The sequence below is a fragment of the Arctopsyche grandis genome, chromosome 1 (assembly GCF_051622035.1).
Source record: "Arctopsyche grandis isolate Sample6627 chromosome 1, ASM5162203v2, whole genome shotgun sequence".
NCBI classification, from domain to species: Eukaryota; Metazoa; Arthropoda; class Insecta; order Trichoptera; family Hydropsychidae; genus Arctopsyche; species Arctopsyche grandis.
In genome coordinates this window covers 5,415,824-5,434,367 of record NC_135355.1, presented here as the reverse complement: position 1 = coordinate 5,434,367, position 18,544 = coordinate 5,415,824, and the positions used below count along the sequence as shown (strand labels likewise).

Sequence of the window (18,544 nt, the reverse complement as noted above, 5' to 3'; positions counted from 1 at the left end):
GCCCGCGAACTTGCGCACACAATCAATTACATAAGTGCACTCTTTCGCCTCTCACCACTCTGTATTTTTTGTGTTTGTCAAATTCTCAACATTCTCAACATCAAATATCATATCAAATACTAAACAATTTCAACAATGGTGCACATTTTAGAAATATGGAAACGGCGAGAGAAAATTTTCAACCCCCCCTGTTCCTTAATTGAATCATATTTTGAGTATTAGTTTAATTCGTGAATCGGTCTTTTGTAAAATTTTTTTATTGTGTTCCTTCCGCATTGAAAATTTGGTGAACGGACTACTAGTCATATGTGAACCAGTCACAGGACAACTGGAGATTCGACCAATTTTTAATTTTTGGGTGTGACTAGTTTTTTCGTGACCAGTTTTAGGGTGTGACCGATCTAGAGCGACCGGTTGTCCTGTGCCCGGTTCACATTTGACTAGTAATCACCAAACCGAAAATTTATTGTTTTCATCGGGGGGGGGGGGGGTTCTTAGCCACCCCCTAGATTTGAAGGGGACTATCAACGTTGTTTAATATATTATTATTTTATTTAAAAAAAATCAATACCACAGAGACTTGAGAGGTTGCCCCACAGCGTCAATGTGGTTATAATACAAATAATAAAAATCATAAAAAAACATCATAAAAAATAATAAAAATCAAGTAAGAAATATGTACACAAAATAAAAACACAGAAAGAAGATTGAAAAATTATATCGTGCTATTTAGGATCCATCAACTCAACATAACTGGCATTGAAGAGGTCTAAGTAAAGTGCCAGTAAGTTAAGGAGTCGAACAGCTCTCGAGAGGGGGGAGTTCATGAGCACATTTGATTTAGCCCTAATTGGCAAAAACATATCATGCTTTCGCAAAACTCTATGATTTGCCGGAGCCCAGAATTTTAGTCTCTCCAGGATAGCGGGATTGTGAATCTCTCCTTCAAGTAATTTTACAAAATTTTTCCCAATAAATAAATCTCTTCTCTTTGTCATTATGAATTTGAATCAAAATAACATAAATACAACATAGACAAAAAAGAACATTGAAATTCTTTAGAACACTGTCAGGTATAGACGCGTCGACTTTTCCCAGTAAAGAAATGTCAACTCCCAAATATATTTTGTTTTGTTGTCTGTCTTGCTTTGAAAGATTTTCATGAGATTATTTTGTGCTTTATATACACTCATTTTGTTAGTATAATACACCTCCCCCCAGAGAAATTTCATATTAATAGAAGTGGCTTTAGGCGTCATATTGTTGTCAAGTGACGATTGTCCACAGACAATCCTGAATAATTTTAGCATCAGTCGTATTTGATGCTGAGGTGCTCGACGAATGTCCGATAAAATCTTCTCTGTTTGTTTATATTACTCGCAAGATGGGCAAGCATCGGTAAAAATTGCACAATGCATTCAAAAACACACAATAAACAACATGGGATACATTTTTATAAGTAAATTTATTAGATTGTATTCCGTGCGTTGTAGCGTATTTATAGAGACGTACCGCGTAATATTGACAATAATTATTTATTCGTAAGGGCCCTTCTATTATTATGAAATCTCCCCCCTATAAAGTCATTCCTTACTGGTCAAAAATTTTGCCCCCCCCCCCTCTGGGAAAAGCTGAAATGACGCCCCTAGTTTTCTTCATACATCATCATTTACAGCTATTCACCATCCATTGCTGGACGAAGACCTCTCCAATATGCTTTCGTTCGTCTTTGTTTTGCGCAACTCACCACATACATGTTTAGAATTTCGTTGTACCCATCTTATTTACGGTCTTCCTATAACCCTTTTACATTCTCTCGGTTACCATTCTGGCACTTCTTTGTCCATTCCTCTAGAAACGCGTCCCGCTCATTGCCATTTCAATTTCTTCACTATATCCACTACTCTTGTCATACTTCTCACCCACGCATTCCCTTTCTTATCTCTCCTAGTTACGCCGAGCATACAATTTTACACATATTTGTGTATTGGACTTTGTGTAACATCTTAGCGTTCAATATCCAAGTTTCACGGTTCGGTGATTACTGGTCACAAATTACTCGTCACAAAGTCACTAAAATCTCTATAACGGAACATCTGGCAGCCGAAAAGTCCATCATACTAACGATAACTATCATAGTAACGAGAACTTGAGTGCCAAATATTGTGTATTCGCGATTTTCATGGCAAAAATTGTCTTTGTGACCACCCCAATGTGACGAATAGTCCAATTACCAAGTTTCACATCCATACGTCATCATTGGCAAAACATATTAATCGAAGATCTTTTTCTTCATAAAAAGTCACCAAATCATGACATCATTGTGGAAAAAAATTTAAGATCGAAATTAAGAGGGCTGTACACCCGAAACCTTAATTTTGTTGCCGTTCCTTTCTTCGATATATATAATGAGTGAATGTATATATTGAGTGAATGCGACAATATATATCAATATATATATTGAGTGAATGCGACAATATATATCAATATATATATTGAGTGAATGCGACAGTTGCGCTTCGACCAGATAAAACGTATTTTAAATCGACAAAATCGAGGTTTCGTATTCTCCTATTTTCTCCTCCGAAACTGGACCAATTTAAAAAAAAATTCATCATCGGTATGAGAAAGATATTTTCTGTGCAACTATGCGCGTATTTTTTTTTTAAATCGACCGTTAAATAAGCACGCTGGACTCTTTTCGTGGGTGTAAAAAAGAGGCGATTTTATAGATGTTTGGCGGCTCCCAGCTCCTATAAACAATAACTAATCAAAAAAATAAAACGATAGATGCATCCCAATGGTGGATATCCATAGCATATTAAAAAATAGTTTCTCTAGTGCCATAATTGAGGAAGGGAGAAGTGTAATACGTTTGTATGGACAAGGCGCTGGTGTCCAGCCCTCTTAATGCTGAAAATAATTTTTCATTTATTGATACTTACATATGTGTATGAATCTATGTAAATAAAGTAAAAATAATTTTTTTACTATCTTTGAGGAAAAAGTCCCACAGGATTTTTTTTATTATTTATTTACATGAAATTGGTAGAAGGATTATAACATAATTTTCTCGTGAAGAGCATAAAACTTAAGAGGAAGATAAAAAAAAAACAATCTAATACAATATTCAACAATTACATTTTTCATTTAATGTATTTTAAATTAATTTTATATGGTTTTGATTTAAACAGGAAAAAATCCAAAAATGTTTTATATTTATATTATAATACAAGATCCTTTAAAGCCATCACCTTACACCTTAAAATGGCTTATCGGCGTTCATACATACTATCTTAGAGTAGATTAGGCGTTGGTTACGGTCTGCCAGTCGGAAGTGGTAGTATTCTTAGATACTATAGTAACAGTATTCTATTTTAACATCTTGTTTTTTTGTATCTTCTCGATGCTTTACGATTATAATATTGTTATAGCGATATTATTTATTTTGCAAAAAGATTATTTGGTATCATAGAACACACCGTAAAGCCTTGTAGATGAATAAATATGTAAATATATGCAAAGTTTAATGATAGGCCGTCTTTGTCAATTTAAATTTGACACACAATGTCCAAAACAACATTAAACATAGCTGCTATATTATTATACTGCATTTAAAAAATAATTTTCAAGTCCAACATGCGATATATTGCTCTTATTATAAAAAGATTTTATATACTTACACTATGATTCAACAGCGAACAAATACTCCAAACTGATCTGAGATTGATTTTATGTATACAGAAGTAAAAATCATTCGATAAATTGATGATTGCGTTTCGACTGAACGCTCCACTAGACGATCGGTGATGCTTCAAGACCTCGCCATGCTATTTTGACAAGGAAAAAGAGTTGGTTTGTATGTACAAGATCATTTGATATTCTCTATTGCTTGTTTTTAGCATGTGTACGTTGAAATTGACGATTAATCAAAACCAGATGTTAAAAATGTAAGCATATTATAACATATGATTTTTACTTATAAATATACTATACTAGTGGTCTCCAGGCGTGTTAAGTTTTGATTAAAATGTTTTGTCCAGGACATTTCACTTGAATACAAACATTTTCTGAATCGACGGAGCTTAAATACATTTACCACAATTAACCCTTTGAGTGCTGAAGTCACTTCTGTTGAAAGCCGGTCATGTTAGAAATTTCGCCAGCATTTCCAACTAGGATTATTTAGAAAACCGATAGAAAGCAGGTATAAAAATTGTAGCTGATCCAAACAAACCTTAGATAACTACTGCCGAGGATTTCGAGTTTAGTAAAGGTGTGTTTAGACTCTCTAATATATCTTATAAAATAAACAAAAAATGCAACAATATAAAATTAACAAAAAAAGTATTAATGAATGTATTTTTCCATGACTAGTTCCATCTTCTTCATTGTTGTTAAAATGTAATGCTCACAATCTAAAATACTCGACAGTTGGGGATTTCCATCAGGTAGTTCTGCTATGGTTATAAATTCAGAAATTCCGGCGTAAACCAGTCTTTATAAACGTTGACAAATAAATGACAGGGATTACACGACCCATGTCCAATGCTATCTTTAAAGGCTTAGCAGATAGTATTCTTGTTTACTTTGCACATACTCAAAATGCAATGCCCATCGGCGTATTTCAGGCTCATGAACTTGTCAGCAAATCGCCAATCGGCGTTGATCAGCATTCAAAGGGTTAATGAATGTATCTTTCCAAAAACTAATTCCATCTTCTTCATTGTTGAAATGTAATGCTCTAAAAATGTATAAAAATCGATTGTGTGACATGTATTGAGAAAATACTGGCAGATATGTAATAATGTCTAATAATATAATATAATGTCTGTAATGTCTATAATAATCTAATAATATGTCTGTAGCGCGGCTGTCTTCCATAGAATTTCTGAACTTTGCACGGGATTTTGAGCCTTATATGCGCCTATTTCAACTGTTTTAAGGTTCAAAATTGGTTGAATATATTACTGAGAGTTGAATGCCATCTATTCAATTTGCTTAAAATGAATATATACCAGTCAAAATTAGTTTTTTGTGGAACCATACTGAAACCTCGTTTATGTGACGTCACGTCTGTTGAACAATGGCGACGATACGTCTCAATTGTATGAAGAATGATTATTTGACAATTAAGCCAAAAATACGAGATATATTATGTATTTTATTGTTTAAAATAATACTTTGTGTTAATTAACATATTTGGTTACTTGAGTAAATATTAAAATCTGTATATAAGGTCGAAAACTCGAATGCCAAATTCGCGAAAAAGGTGCTGTGTACAGGGCTTGTTCGCTATATTTATTTCCGCGGGCAAAGGGTTGCTTCTTCTAATAATCACCTCTTCAGTTCAATCTGATCGTTCCCATGTGCAACAAAAGACCAACCCACAATCTAAAACACTAAGCAGTTAGGGATTTCCATCAGGTAAGTCTGCTATGGTAATAAATTCAGAAATTCCGGTGTAAACGAGCCTTTATAAACATTACACGACTCATGTTCAACGCATTTTTTTTCAATGCTACCTGGAAAGGCTTAGCAGTGCTTTATACATGCAAAATGTATAAAGCACATCGGCATTCTTCAGGCCCTTGGACTTGTTCAGCACCGAAAGGGTTAAAATATACATATCTTCATACAAAAATGAAGATGTAAAACCAGGTCACACAATAACACAAATAAAAGACGGCAGGAATTCGTTTCACTGTGATTTTTGTTTATTATTATAACTTAAATTTTAATGAGTGAATAAAAAATTTCAGTTTTCAGGTCAAATTGAGGTACATACATAAATAACATCACATGCGTGAATTTGAAAACAATTTAAGCAACGAAATATTATAATACACCGAAGCGATTCGCAAATATTATGTATAATATGTACTACCCGTTATTGACATTTTTATAGATTGGCGGGAAACGGAATACTGTTGAAATTACTTTCAATGTTTTTCAATGAGCCAGCATTAAAACCCACACGGCGAAATATAAGCATGTATATATATATATATATATATATATATATATATATATATATATATATATATATATATATATATATATATATATGTATATAGTATTCATATTTGGATAAATAAATGTTTTTTAATCAGAAACAAACATACAACATACTGATTGAAAGGTGCAAAATTAATAAAAAATAAAAAAAAAAACCATTATTTAACACCCGACTAAATCTAAACCGAATTGAATCGTGAAATTTTACAGTACTTTATTGCACTAGTAGTTAATCATAAATTTTTCAAATTAAAGTTCAAACTTGAATCATCAACATGAAAAGTGAACTATTGTTCCGATATAGGGAATGCAGTACATTTAATGTAGCAAAATACAAATAACAAAAATATGAGCAAAAGCTAGTAGTATTTTATAATGTAATTACTGTCGTAATTTGCTTTTTTATTTTATTTTTTTGGACATAATCTAAACATTCTGTATGCGGAACAACTAACTGATCCATTTTTTTTTTTTTTTTACATTTTAAATCCGATCTCTGCTTTCCAGTTTATGTTTGCATTTTCACATACGCGCGCGCTGATACGAAAATATACATCTTCCGGGTTGATTTTTCTCGCCGCTCAAAACTGCACACACACACACACACACACACACACATGTATAATTTTATTTACGAAAAGCTGGAATTTATTAGTTGAATTTAATTTATTTTATTAATCCGAGGGCCTTTTCTCGCTGTTCTTTTTTGTAAATTCCTCAGCGTTCTTCGTAAATTTTTTACGGTCTTTCAAAAATTCTTCGGCTAACTCTGCCCTCAATGGATGTTCCGGTTCGGGATCGTTTACCAGAGCGACTAAAGCTTGTATCACTGCAAAATACAAAACCAATCAAAACGTAGACAACATGAATAAACAGAGAGTGACATGAATATATTTTTAGCAAAAAAAGTATACACATGTACATATGTAGTATACCAATCATATTTCGAAGATAATTTCACCTAAACGAGATCAAACAAACCACAATCCAAAATTTTCCTTAGCATCATCTCATACTATTTTGTGGGTGTTAGTTTTAGAGGATAAGGTTGGCATGCCTGAGTTGAAGGATGGTCAAGTTGTCATCTTGTACATGTGACGCTTAGGGCGAAAACACACTGAGTGGTATGGAACGTCACGTGTCCTTGGCTTCCCGCTGTGACCGTAGACAGTGGGTGTTCCCCAAACCGAATTCGAGTGTACTTGCACGTGCAGAATGCATATGTTTGGGAGAGGGCACGTGTATGCATACCTGTATGCAACCAACAAGTTTCCCCTACATATATGGGTACCAACAAATTATCGATCACTGTCAAGGAAGGATTGTAAATAGGTTTTTGAGCTCTTTTTCCTATTATGCTTTAGATTAACATTAGAATAATATAATACTGTGATTACTAACCAAATTAAATTAAAATTGTAAAATAGAAAATGATCAGTAGATCAGTAGCTATTAAAATAGATATAAGATGTATTGTGAACATAATTTCGTAATAATAAAAAGCATTTAAAAATCAAAATCACTGTCAAGTAAAAATAAATACAAGAATAAAATATCACCAAAAACACTACAGGGGGTGATTTTTGGGACTGTGCACCATGTGGGGACGCGACAATTGGTTCAACGACAAAATGTACCCAACAATTAGTGCACTGACAAAATGTACCCGCGATAAAATGGCCACAGAAATAACGTTCAAGCGACAAAATGTTCAAAAGTCCTAAATTTTCCTATTTTAATGAAAAAAGTAACTTTTTATTGTATAATATATAGAGGAAGGACCGGAAACGCGCCGTCTATTGTTCCATTATTGTAAATGCTTTGTAAAAAAGGTTCGGCAAACCTTTTACAATGCATTTACAACATGTGAACAATGAACAGCGCGCTCTGGGTCCGCTCTTTAATAATATATATCTATCGCGGATTTCACTGAATTAGTTTAAATGTTAGGGGTTCTCAACCGTATCCAATATTATCTTTGAACGTTATTACGTTCACGCGAAAAAATCCGGGGACAATGAACGTCCGTGGACATTTTGTCGCGGGTACATTTTGCCAGTGCACCAATTGTCGGGTACATTTTGTCGTTGAACCAATTGTCGCGTAACCGTACCATGTATAGGGGCTAGGAGTGCTGCGTTTTTTCGCATGTGTAACAGTATCTAAAAAAAAAAAAAAAACAAAAAACACGTACAACGTGTTTTCGCCCCTAACGTACTCTTAGTCCGTTGGGGCACTCCGCCTAATAAACAATGTTTTAAACCGCACAACGAGTCTCATTTTACTCTACCGCCTCCTACATATCCTCCTCTCCTGACAACCAATCAGCCAGCAGCATAGATCAACGGATAGCGTGTAATGCATCGATGTATAATACACTAGATGGGCCCAGACGTGTTATTTTGGTCGGAGATCTTGTCTTCACTAACTGAGGGGTGCTGGGGGTTTAACTACCGGGGACGTTGGGTTTTTTCCCCTACGACGCAGCGGTACCTACCTACCTACTGAGAGAAACTGTGCATGCGCCATGTATTTTGCATGCCCCAAAAGGGAGACAAGTATAAGTCTTTCTGTCAGGCGACGACATACTGATGCTATATTCTTATATTTAAGCTCATAAATGGTTTCCTTGATTGTTCTGATTTACTGAATAAGGTTAATTTCAGAATCCCAGTTCGGTACTCTAGACGCGTTGCACTCTTTTCACTTGATCCTTTCAATACTAATTCCCAAAAATATTCTTATCTGCAGCGCGTTTATCGTATGTTTAACGGAGAGCTGAACGAGGTTGATCTATTTGGTATTTCCCTACATCAATTCAGGTCTAACATCAAGAGAATCTTGACCGATTGATTCATTTCTTCTCCTATTCTATTTTTCCAATATTTCCAATATTTTTATACTTTAGTTTAGTTATGTAATGTGCTATTTAATCATACTATAGCTTTCATTATTTTCCTTTTCATTTGTTTATTTTGTATTTACCTTTTTCATTTGTTTTATATTTGTAAATTTAAATTTCTTCTTATATTTTATTTTATAACCTTTTCCAAATATTTTAATACTATAGTTTACTTATGCAATGTTCTACATATTTTGTCATGCCTTTATTCTTTACTTTTTAATTTGTTTTCCCTATATTTATCTTTTTCATTTTTGTAAAAATCTATTATTGGACTCGGATGTTACATATATTATTTATTTACTATTTGTTTTTTTATACATATCTATATACATCCTGTCTGTTGATTTTTCAATAAATAAAATAAAATAACACATGAGGGCGGATTTATTATATTATACATCAATGGTGTAATGCTTTCAATTGTGTGGCCACGGGTTCGATCCGTGGCTGTGCTGCTGGCCAGACCTTGGATGTGTGACCCCAAATCGATCGAGTTTGCCAATTTATCTGCTGTCATTGAAACCGTTCCAACAAATAGCCCTGTTTCTTGGAAAAATGCAAATTCATCCATAGATGTCTCTATGACGTTCTGTAAAATTACTTTATAAACTGTTTATTTGTACATAATTGGCCAGGAAGGCGCATTGGGGTTTACCTGTTTGGCCTTCCTGGTATATACGTACAGATCCTACACTATTAAACTTGTAACTAAAACTAAGAACACTAGACAAACGATTTTGTCGAAACTTTTAAATGCTCCTATTACCGGTTTAAAATTTCAAACGAAATGAGTCTCGAAACGTATTTGAAGGGTTGAATTACTTTTGCAACTTGATTTCAAGCCTGTATTTAGTATGCTGCAGAATGCAAGCTACTCCTATATGTTAAGACAAGACCTGCGATTTCTTCAGGTGGAGAAATTCTTTGAAGAAAATACATATTCATGACCACCTCAAGACTACCTAGAAATTGAAGGATAACATCAGAGTCTACATACATATATTCAACGAAATGGTCCGACAGGACATTAAGGTCATTTAAGTGACTTTTATCCTCGAAAAATGACGTAGTAGTATTATGTACATCAAAAAAAGACATAATTTCCAATTCATCAAAAATTAGAGCGCGTAAAACACAATATAAAACTCGACACATCTGTTCAATATGATGTTTTCACACACTTCTATGTACACATTCAGTCGATACTTACCGGATGATATGCATTTGAAAGTAAATAAATAATGTACAGATCGATTTTTTTTATCATAAAACGATATTCAGGTGTGAAATGATACCTTGATCTATTCGCGTGGCCGGTTTCCAATTTTCAGTGCTAATGATCGGCAGGCAGACTTGACCCTTTTCATCGATGTTGGGATGGTAAATTTTTGTTTTGAAACTTATTTTAGGCGGTTTAAACGGATACTCGGCAGGAAAATTTATCTCAATTCGAAAAGCACCTTTATTATAGGGGGGATTATCCTGAAATAACAACAACAACAACAACAAAAAAATCATTCGGTCATATAAAAACAATCATTATTATCGTGTCGATGGAAACTCACCGGTACAATAAGTCCTTGCCATGTCAATATATTAGTCTCGTCTACTTGGATATCTCTAAATGACTTGAGGCCGGATTGTCTAATGTCTCCTAATTCCTGTGTTATAAAATATGTAACGATTAGCAAAACAATTCTGTATAATATATAGAGAAAAAAAAATGAAATGTATCATATATTATTTTTTTGCACAAAATAGCTTGCATTGCAATACCATGGCCACTCACTTGAGCCGTCAACATAAGAAAAGAATGATACATAACGAATCAACATGATTCAGCATAATGTAGCAGTGACTCATCGATGACAATTTTTACTATTTCAAGCCTTTACTATATGCTTCTGACAAAAACCCAAAAGTTTCATTAAGAAAAATAAATTTAGAAGCACTTCAACAAATCTGATAAATAATTTAATCTATTCGGTAAGATTATCGAAATTGAAACTCAAAAGAACAAGCTACAAATACAAAACATCCCTGCGGATCTTCCATCCCAAATGGAAGAGAGTAGATTAAGATTCCACACATACATACATACATCACATTCAAATTAAGAGAATAATGATGAGCGTAGGTTACCAGATAAATATGTTAATATAATGTCCGATAATCTACACTCACTTAGGTGGAAAATATCGCATTCAGGCACGGCAGCAACGATTTCATTGAGAAGTCGAGTAGCTCTTGGAATAGGAGCCATTCGAAAAAGAACTGTACGAGCAGGAGGTACATAACAACCATCAAATGATGATGTCTACCACGCACATAGATATTAGGGACATAAAGTCCCAACTGTTCCAGCAACAACGGGCATGACGTATTACCACGCAGTAGCTGGAGAACGAAACGAATTAACGAGAAGTTTCTCCGAAGTTCAAGGGAATTATACCAAAGCATGCCCAAAGGGAAAGGAGTAGGGTAGAGATATGGGTAATACCCATACTCTTTCTTATATAGAAAACGAAGAAATGCTTTTTGCACTTTTTCGATAATAAGAGAGTAGTTTGCTTCATGCGGATTCCACACAATCGCATTATACTCTGGCTTACATCTAACAAGCGAGTTGAAAAGCAAGCGAGAGGACAAGGGGTTGGAGAATAACCTAGCATATCTCAAGACAAATCCAAGTCGACGAAAGGAAACATCGGCGACTGTCTTGGTGTGGTTGTGAAAGGTGAATTGAGGATCAAAAGTGATACCCAAGTCGACCATAGATTCCACACGCTTCAACAATACGGATCCAATGGAATATCCGTGACAATAGAGCGGATTCGCACGTCCATAACTCATAATGGCACATTTACTAGTATTCAGTTCAAGCCCTAAACTGGAACTGAACTCTAAAACGGCGTTAATATCCGCTTAAAGGAGAGAGGCTTGCCTCTCATCCTTAACAGCAAATAATAATTTAACATCGTCTGCAAACAAGAGACATGAAGCATTGCGTAGTACTTTAGGGAGGATACTCAATAATTATACCCAAGCATGCCCAAAAGGAAATGAGTACGGTAGAGATATGGGTAGTACCCATAATATTTCTTATATAGAAAATGAAGAAATGCTTTTTGCACTTTTTGCGGTCTGCACCGGGTGACACCAAATGGTTCAAATTGAAAAACGATAATTCAACATATTTTTCAAGCGGCTAAACGCCTCATTGCAATTTCTGTATATATACAGCCTTCTGTATATATACAGCCTTCTGTATATATATAGCCAGCAGCATAGCTCGGACGTTAAGATTCTGCTTACCGTCAAGAAGGTGCCAGGTTCTATCCCTGAATGAAAATGAATTTTTCAGAGTATGCTGTTGGTCAGACCTGGATTTGTGACTCCAGGTTGATCGTTTCCTATCAGAGTTTGCCAATTTTCTCTGATTTCATTGTTGAAACGGTTCCCGGAAAAAAAATTGGCTAGAAATCCTTCCTACCTACTATGTCACCACTATTTGAAATTTGATTGATGTACAATAAAAATTTATGTACAATTCATACAGGTCTCGTTAATTTGCGAGTTTTTTCAGTGTCTCGCAATTCAACGACTTATAATAAAAATGCTGCATTTGTATTTGTAATTGGCCAGGAAGGCGCATTGGGATTTACCTGTAAGGCCTTCCTGGTATATATATAAAATAAATATAAATATACAACCTTCTGTATATATACAGCTTTCTGTATTTATACAGCTACCACGAAATCCGTCCGGTGCAGCTATATAGAGCATCAAATATGAGGCATAATTAATTGGTTTTTTTTTGCTTTTGCTCGAATTCCTGAGAAATCAGTGCATGTATGTACCTAAAGGTAAGAAGGTCAACTGATTCAGTCAGACGGAGATGCAAATCTAGAAACAACGTATGAATTTAGCTTCTCTCTCTCTCGTAAGTCATAACAATGAACTAATATTACTGATTAATAAAAAAATATTTTATAAGTGACCCCACCCCTAACAACGCCACTACATATAAGAATCAAATCGATACAAGTCCTGGTTTTTTCTATACGTACATTATTATTAACTAAGGTGACCATTCGTACTGGTAAAACCAGTACACGCTTTCGATCCAATGGATGTATTGAAATATTCAAAGCCTTCAGCAAAAAAGTACTGCCTCTGTTTGCCAGGAACAAATAAATGCACCTGCCAAACGACTTTTTGATGAACAATATGTGATTGCATAAACGTTAAAATTTCTGATAATTACTATGCAAGTATAATTTTAATCAGTGTTGTGTGGAATTTCAATTTGAAGAAAATGATTTAATTTTTTCCAACAAAATTTAATATAATATACAATAAATGTAAGGAGGGCAAACTTGATTACGAACATTGGAATTGTTATTTTATTTAAATATGCTGCTCGATGCTACTCAAGCGAATGAAAATGAGGAGAACGAAACCGTCTGAAGTCTGAAGCATATTGAAAATTGATTCTCAACTGCTTGAATAATGTCAGATAAACAAACACACTTGTCTGATGTTGCTAGGGTGTTTTTGTATGGAAGCTCTTCGATCCCAGGTTCTGAGCGCTTTAAAAAGATGTTTATGATCTGAATTACGGCACCAAGACGTATTTTACAGCATTATCAGTACGTTTTTGAATGAGGCAACTTCAATTCCCAGCTCCGAGCCCGATCCGTCTAGGGCTAAATGAGATAATATACCCGATTTGTACTCAAGTTAATCACGCGGATTGGATTGAAAGTCTTCTGCAGTTAGTCACTACACAATTCTTCCGTTCGGTTTATTGAATTTGAGAACTCGTATATATTTAAAATCTTTTCGTTTTACTTATTAGTCAAACTTTTGTGTATTTTTAGAGTAGAAACGCCCGTGCCGTGTTTCAATTCTATCCTGAAAATTCTGAACAAATAGAGTTGGTTACTTCGCAAGCGATGAAAGCAGGATTTTATGGAGGTGTACTAGTCGACTTTCTCAACTCTACTAAAGCTAATAAGTATTTCTTAGTATTGATGACCGGAGGGGCAATGCCCATGCCGAAAGCCTTAAGTAATCTTCTGTATAAATCTAATAATGTGTCATGTATTAGCTGCAGTTTTATCTATCATATACCAATCCAAGTTTAAAATGCTTAACCGTTTGCCCGCGGCCGTCTTCTATGGAAGCTTTGAGCGACAAGTCTGTAGCGCGGCTGTCTTCCATAGAATTTCTGAACTTTGCATGGGATTTTGAGCCTTATATGCGCCTATTTCAACTGTTTTAAGGTTCAAAATTGGTTGAATATATTACTGTGAATTGAATGCCATCTATTCAATTTGCTTAAAATGAATATATACCAGTCAAATTTAGTTTTTTGTGGAACCATATTGAAACCTCGTTTATGTGACGTCACGTCTGTTGAACAATGGCGACGATACGTCTCAATTGTATGAAGAATGATTATTTGACAATTAAGCCAAAACTACGAGATATATTATGTATTTTATTGTTTAAAATAATACTTTATGTGTTAATTAACATATCTGGTTACTTGAGTAAATATTAAAATCTGTATTTAAGGTCGAAAACTCGATTGCCAAATTCGCGAAACAGGGCTTTTTCATTGTGTGGGAACCTTGCAATAATCATAGAAGCAAAACTTTCATATAAACAGCAATCATTCATCACAAGACATGAACAAGCACAGGCTAATTGAAATGGAACAATCCCGATCAATTAATCGATACGTTTATATTTAGAATATACCATTTTTTTTTTACAATTGATAGGGAAATTGCAGTCAATTGCGATTTGCGATAAGTGTGACGGGTCAAAATTTTTGAGAAAATATATTATTGGACACAATCAAATTCCCGAATATTTTGAAGGAAAGCGTTTCCAAGATGACACATTGTGAATTGTGACACTTGTCGCAATGGGCGAGGTACGTGCGTATGTGTGTGTATTGAAAAAGAACAATGTCATGATGAAAGAACAATGTCGAACGACATATTGCAAAATCGGATGTTCTGCTTGTTCCCGGATTGTAGTGGTCTGGAATTGGGTACAAGCAGAGAATCGGCAGGTTAGGAGGTGGGAGTGGGAGTGGGAGTGGGGGTGGGGCAGGAGAACCGAGTCAGAGTCGGAGTCGGAGTCGGTAGTCGGCAGTCGGGAGTCGGAGACGGGAGTCAGAGGCGAGAGTGAAGTGACCTTCTGCAGCCTCCTGGTGGCCGCCATGCCGTTCACTGGCTCGTCGACTCTTCAGGAGATGTACGAGGCGTGGCCGTGAGCCGACGCGGAACAGCTGATCGGTGTGACACGGACGTCGAGCACCGACTACTGGATACGTCTCTGACTTCGACAAGCCGCCATGTTGCGCGGCTACACGCTCGCACACCTCACACCTGCACGCCACTACTCTTCAACGGTGTTGCGTTGGTAATAATTGGACTATTCGTCACATTGGGGGCGGTCACAAAGACAATTTTTGCCATGAAAATCGCGAATACACAATATTTGGCACTCAAGTTCTCGTTACTATGATAGTTATCGTTAGTATGATGGACTTTTCGGCTGCCAGATGTTCCGTTATAGAGATTTTAGTGACTTTGTGACGAGTAATTTGTGACCAGTTGGTAAACGGACTACTAGTCATATGTGAACCAGTCCGGTCTCCGTGACGAGCCAGAATGTTAAATTGCAGAAAACGCAAATATCGAAAATTGAAAGATCTTAAGTCAAAAAAAAAAGGGTGCATCGTAAACGGTTCGGTGATTACTGGTCACAAATTACTCGTCACAAAGTCACTAAAATCTCTATAATAACGGAACATCTGGCAGCCGAAAAGTCCATCATACTAACAATAACTATCATAGTAACGAGAACTTGATTGCCAAATATTGTGTATTCGCGATTTTTATGGCAAAAATTGTCTTTGTGTCCACCCCAATTTGACGAATAGTCCAATTACCATCGTAAACGGTACATACTATTGATGTAAAATACACTAGATCACGTCTTATACAGGTCTCCCTTTTGGCGCATGCAAAATACGTGGCGCATGCACAGTTTATCTTAGTAGGTAGGTAGGTACCGCTGCGTCGTAGGGAAAAAAGCCCAACTTCCCCGGTAGTTAAACCCCCCGCACCCCTCAGTTAGTGAAGACAAGATCTCCGACCAAAATAACACGTCTGGGCCCATCTAGTTTATTATACATCAATGACCTGTACCAAAGATTCCTGGTACACACAAAGCCAATGAAATGAGGCCCATCAATGCATTGCAAATTGTTGAGAAGATTCTGGAGTAAATCGTGATGATTCAGTTGATATGAGTTCATCTATGTGAATGATCGATTGTGGAACAGTCTGGATTTAGAGACAGACATTCAACAGAAACCGCTATCCAGTTGGTTGTTTCTAATTGGATGGAGACGATGGATAAATCGGGTAAGCTTGTTGGAGCAGTCTTCTTGGATTATAAACGAGCATTCGAGACGAAAGAGTATCATCTTTTTGCAGATGATATTCTAATATATGTAAATCATAGGTAGTAATGTTGATGTGATGTCCAATACTTTAACCGCTTTTAAATAAATAATTGAATTATGTAGGTGATTAGTTGTGTGAAAATAAATTAAATTAAATGTGATATATATGTTACACCGAATCCGTGAAATTGTCTATGACACGCATTCGGCAAGAGAATTGCCGAACGCGTGAAACAAATCTTGAAAATTGTTTTCGAAAAAGTCGGAGTAGATTACATAGCACGTAAAGAGAAATCATGGGAATCATTCTTCCTTCCTAGAAAAGTCGTAAATTTTATTTTATGCATCGTTTAACACCCAAAGAAAGCTGAAGACCAATTTTTTTCAAACACGTGCAAATTTTCTTTGTCGAAATTCGAAACCCGCGTGTTTTTTTTATTTCGGTTTTATTCGATTGAATTGTTAGACTTTATTTTCATAATAGTATAATATAGTGTTTGGGAAGGAGAATTAATTATCTGTAAGTTGTATTGCATGTTATTTTTCCATTGTTAATTATTATTTACCTATTGATCTATTGTGCTTTCATTTTGGCGTTTTGTTGTTTTTATTATATCATTGTGTTATATACATATGCTAATTGCATGATTTTATGTTTATGTATCTCAGATTTCCGTAATCTTAATACTTAATTTGAGTTTCCCGCACGGTGCTCTCAGTTCTAAATTTTATTTTGTTTTAAATTTTTATATTTTACTAATTAAGTAACCACCGAATTTTATATTTTATTACTACTTAAAAATAATAGGTTTTGAAATATTATAAATTAATACGTACATATGTATGTAATTTTATACATTAAAATATCATTCTTAAATTCATTAACAATTAAGGTCTGTTCATACTTAACAGCACTGCTCGGCTTCAGCACTGCACCACTCCGTTTCAAATATGTCATTTTATTACATTTCTATTCATATCTACCTACACGTCGCGGTCAGGTCACTTTGGCCGAGTGCAAGGCAAAATCGGCTTACTTATACATTACAGGCCATGACGATACGGCGCAATATTGCTTACGTCGTATTTTCGAGTACTTACAATATGAATGCATACACGTGCATTCGTAGCTATGCGTCAGAATACAAGTCAGCAAAAATGTTTCGGCGTTTATCGAACGAAAAATCATGTATAATCGCGTTGTTGTTGGAAGAAGAAGCTCAAGAAGGCAATAAAAAAGCACGGAGGCGTTTTGATGTGCATCCCATGTTAAAAAATAGAAAAACCGAAGAAGAGTTTTGGACACTGTATAAGGAGCTTGTGGATGATGGACAAATTTTTTTTAAATATTTCCGAAAAAAATTTAATTTTTTTTTAAATATTTGCGCCAAACCAAGTCGAAAGATTGAACAGCTGTCAACTGTCACTGCCGATAATTGGTCCAAAACAGCAAAGCGGCAAACTCATGGCACGTAATTCGCGTGTATATTTCCACGATGGCCAAAAAACGGATACGATACGTTGACGGATGTTGCTGTAAGGTATGAACAGGAAATGTCGGGTACTGCTGTAAGCCTGCCGTGGCGTCAACGTGACGGTTGGTATGAATATACCCATACAAAATGTACCAAAGAATACTTTTCGTACGGCCGGATACCTGCTGAAGTCGGTACGTGCTGACTAGCTATGAACAGACCTTTAAATGTCAGAAAAGCAACGCAAAAATATCAAATTGCACTATTGAATTCAAATTTAAAAGCTAGTGGATTTATACACATATATAATTATTTTAAATATTATAACATTCACGTAATATATAAGAAAAATTACGTAGAAATTTAAATTTAAAAAGTTATTTGAACTCTGAAAAACAATTAAGGTTTTTGTTAGTGTCAATTGACGTTTGTGTCCATAAGCTCATTTTTGTTAAGCTAAACTTTGTTAGTTTTAAGTTTAATTTGTTTTTATTGAACTGGTTGGACATTTTATTAAATTTATTTGAATATTCATGTGTTTTATTTATTAAATTGTTTAAAATAGCATGCAGAAAGGCATCTCTGACAATATTGGCAAGCACCATAGCACAATATTGAATACCTGCATAATCGGAATTGAAAATATTACCATTA

At 35.1% G+C, this 18,544-nt stretch overlaps 2 protein-coding genes across 2 annotated transcripts in view; both read right to left on the bottom strand.

Annotated features, from left to right (window-relative positions):
• LOC143915198 (fas-associated death domain protein-like) overlaps positions 1–18,544 on the bottom strand; it is a 231,697-nt gene that overhangs the window by 82,571 nt on the left and 130,582 nt on the right. The window contains exon 3 of the transcript XR_013260884.1: positions 14,321–14,541. The gene's annotated coding sequence lies outside the window, so the exon portion shown is untranslated. The remainder of the gene's footprint in view (positions 1–14,320; positions 14,542–18,544) is intronic.
• Positions 5,703–15,372, bottom strand: Ubc10 (ubiquitin conjugating enzyme 10). Its single transcript, XM_077435846.1, has 4 exons — positions 15,137–15,372; positions 10,489–10,584; positions 10,219–10,405; positions 5,703–6,847 (listed from the first exon to the last, which is right to left on the bottom strand). The coding sequence occupies exons 1-4, from the start codon at positions 15,161–15,163 to the stop codon at positions 6,693–6,695; spliced, it is 465 nt and encodes a 154-aa protein (XP_077291972.1). The 5' UTR covers positions 15,164–15,372; the 3' UTR covers positions 5,703–6,692.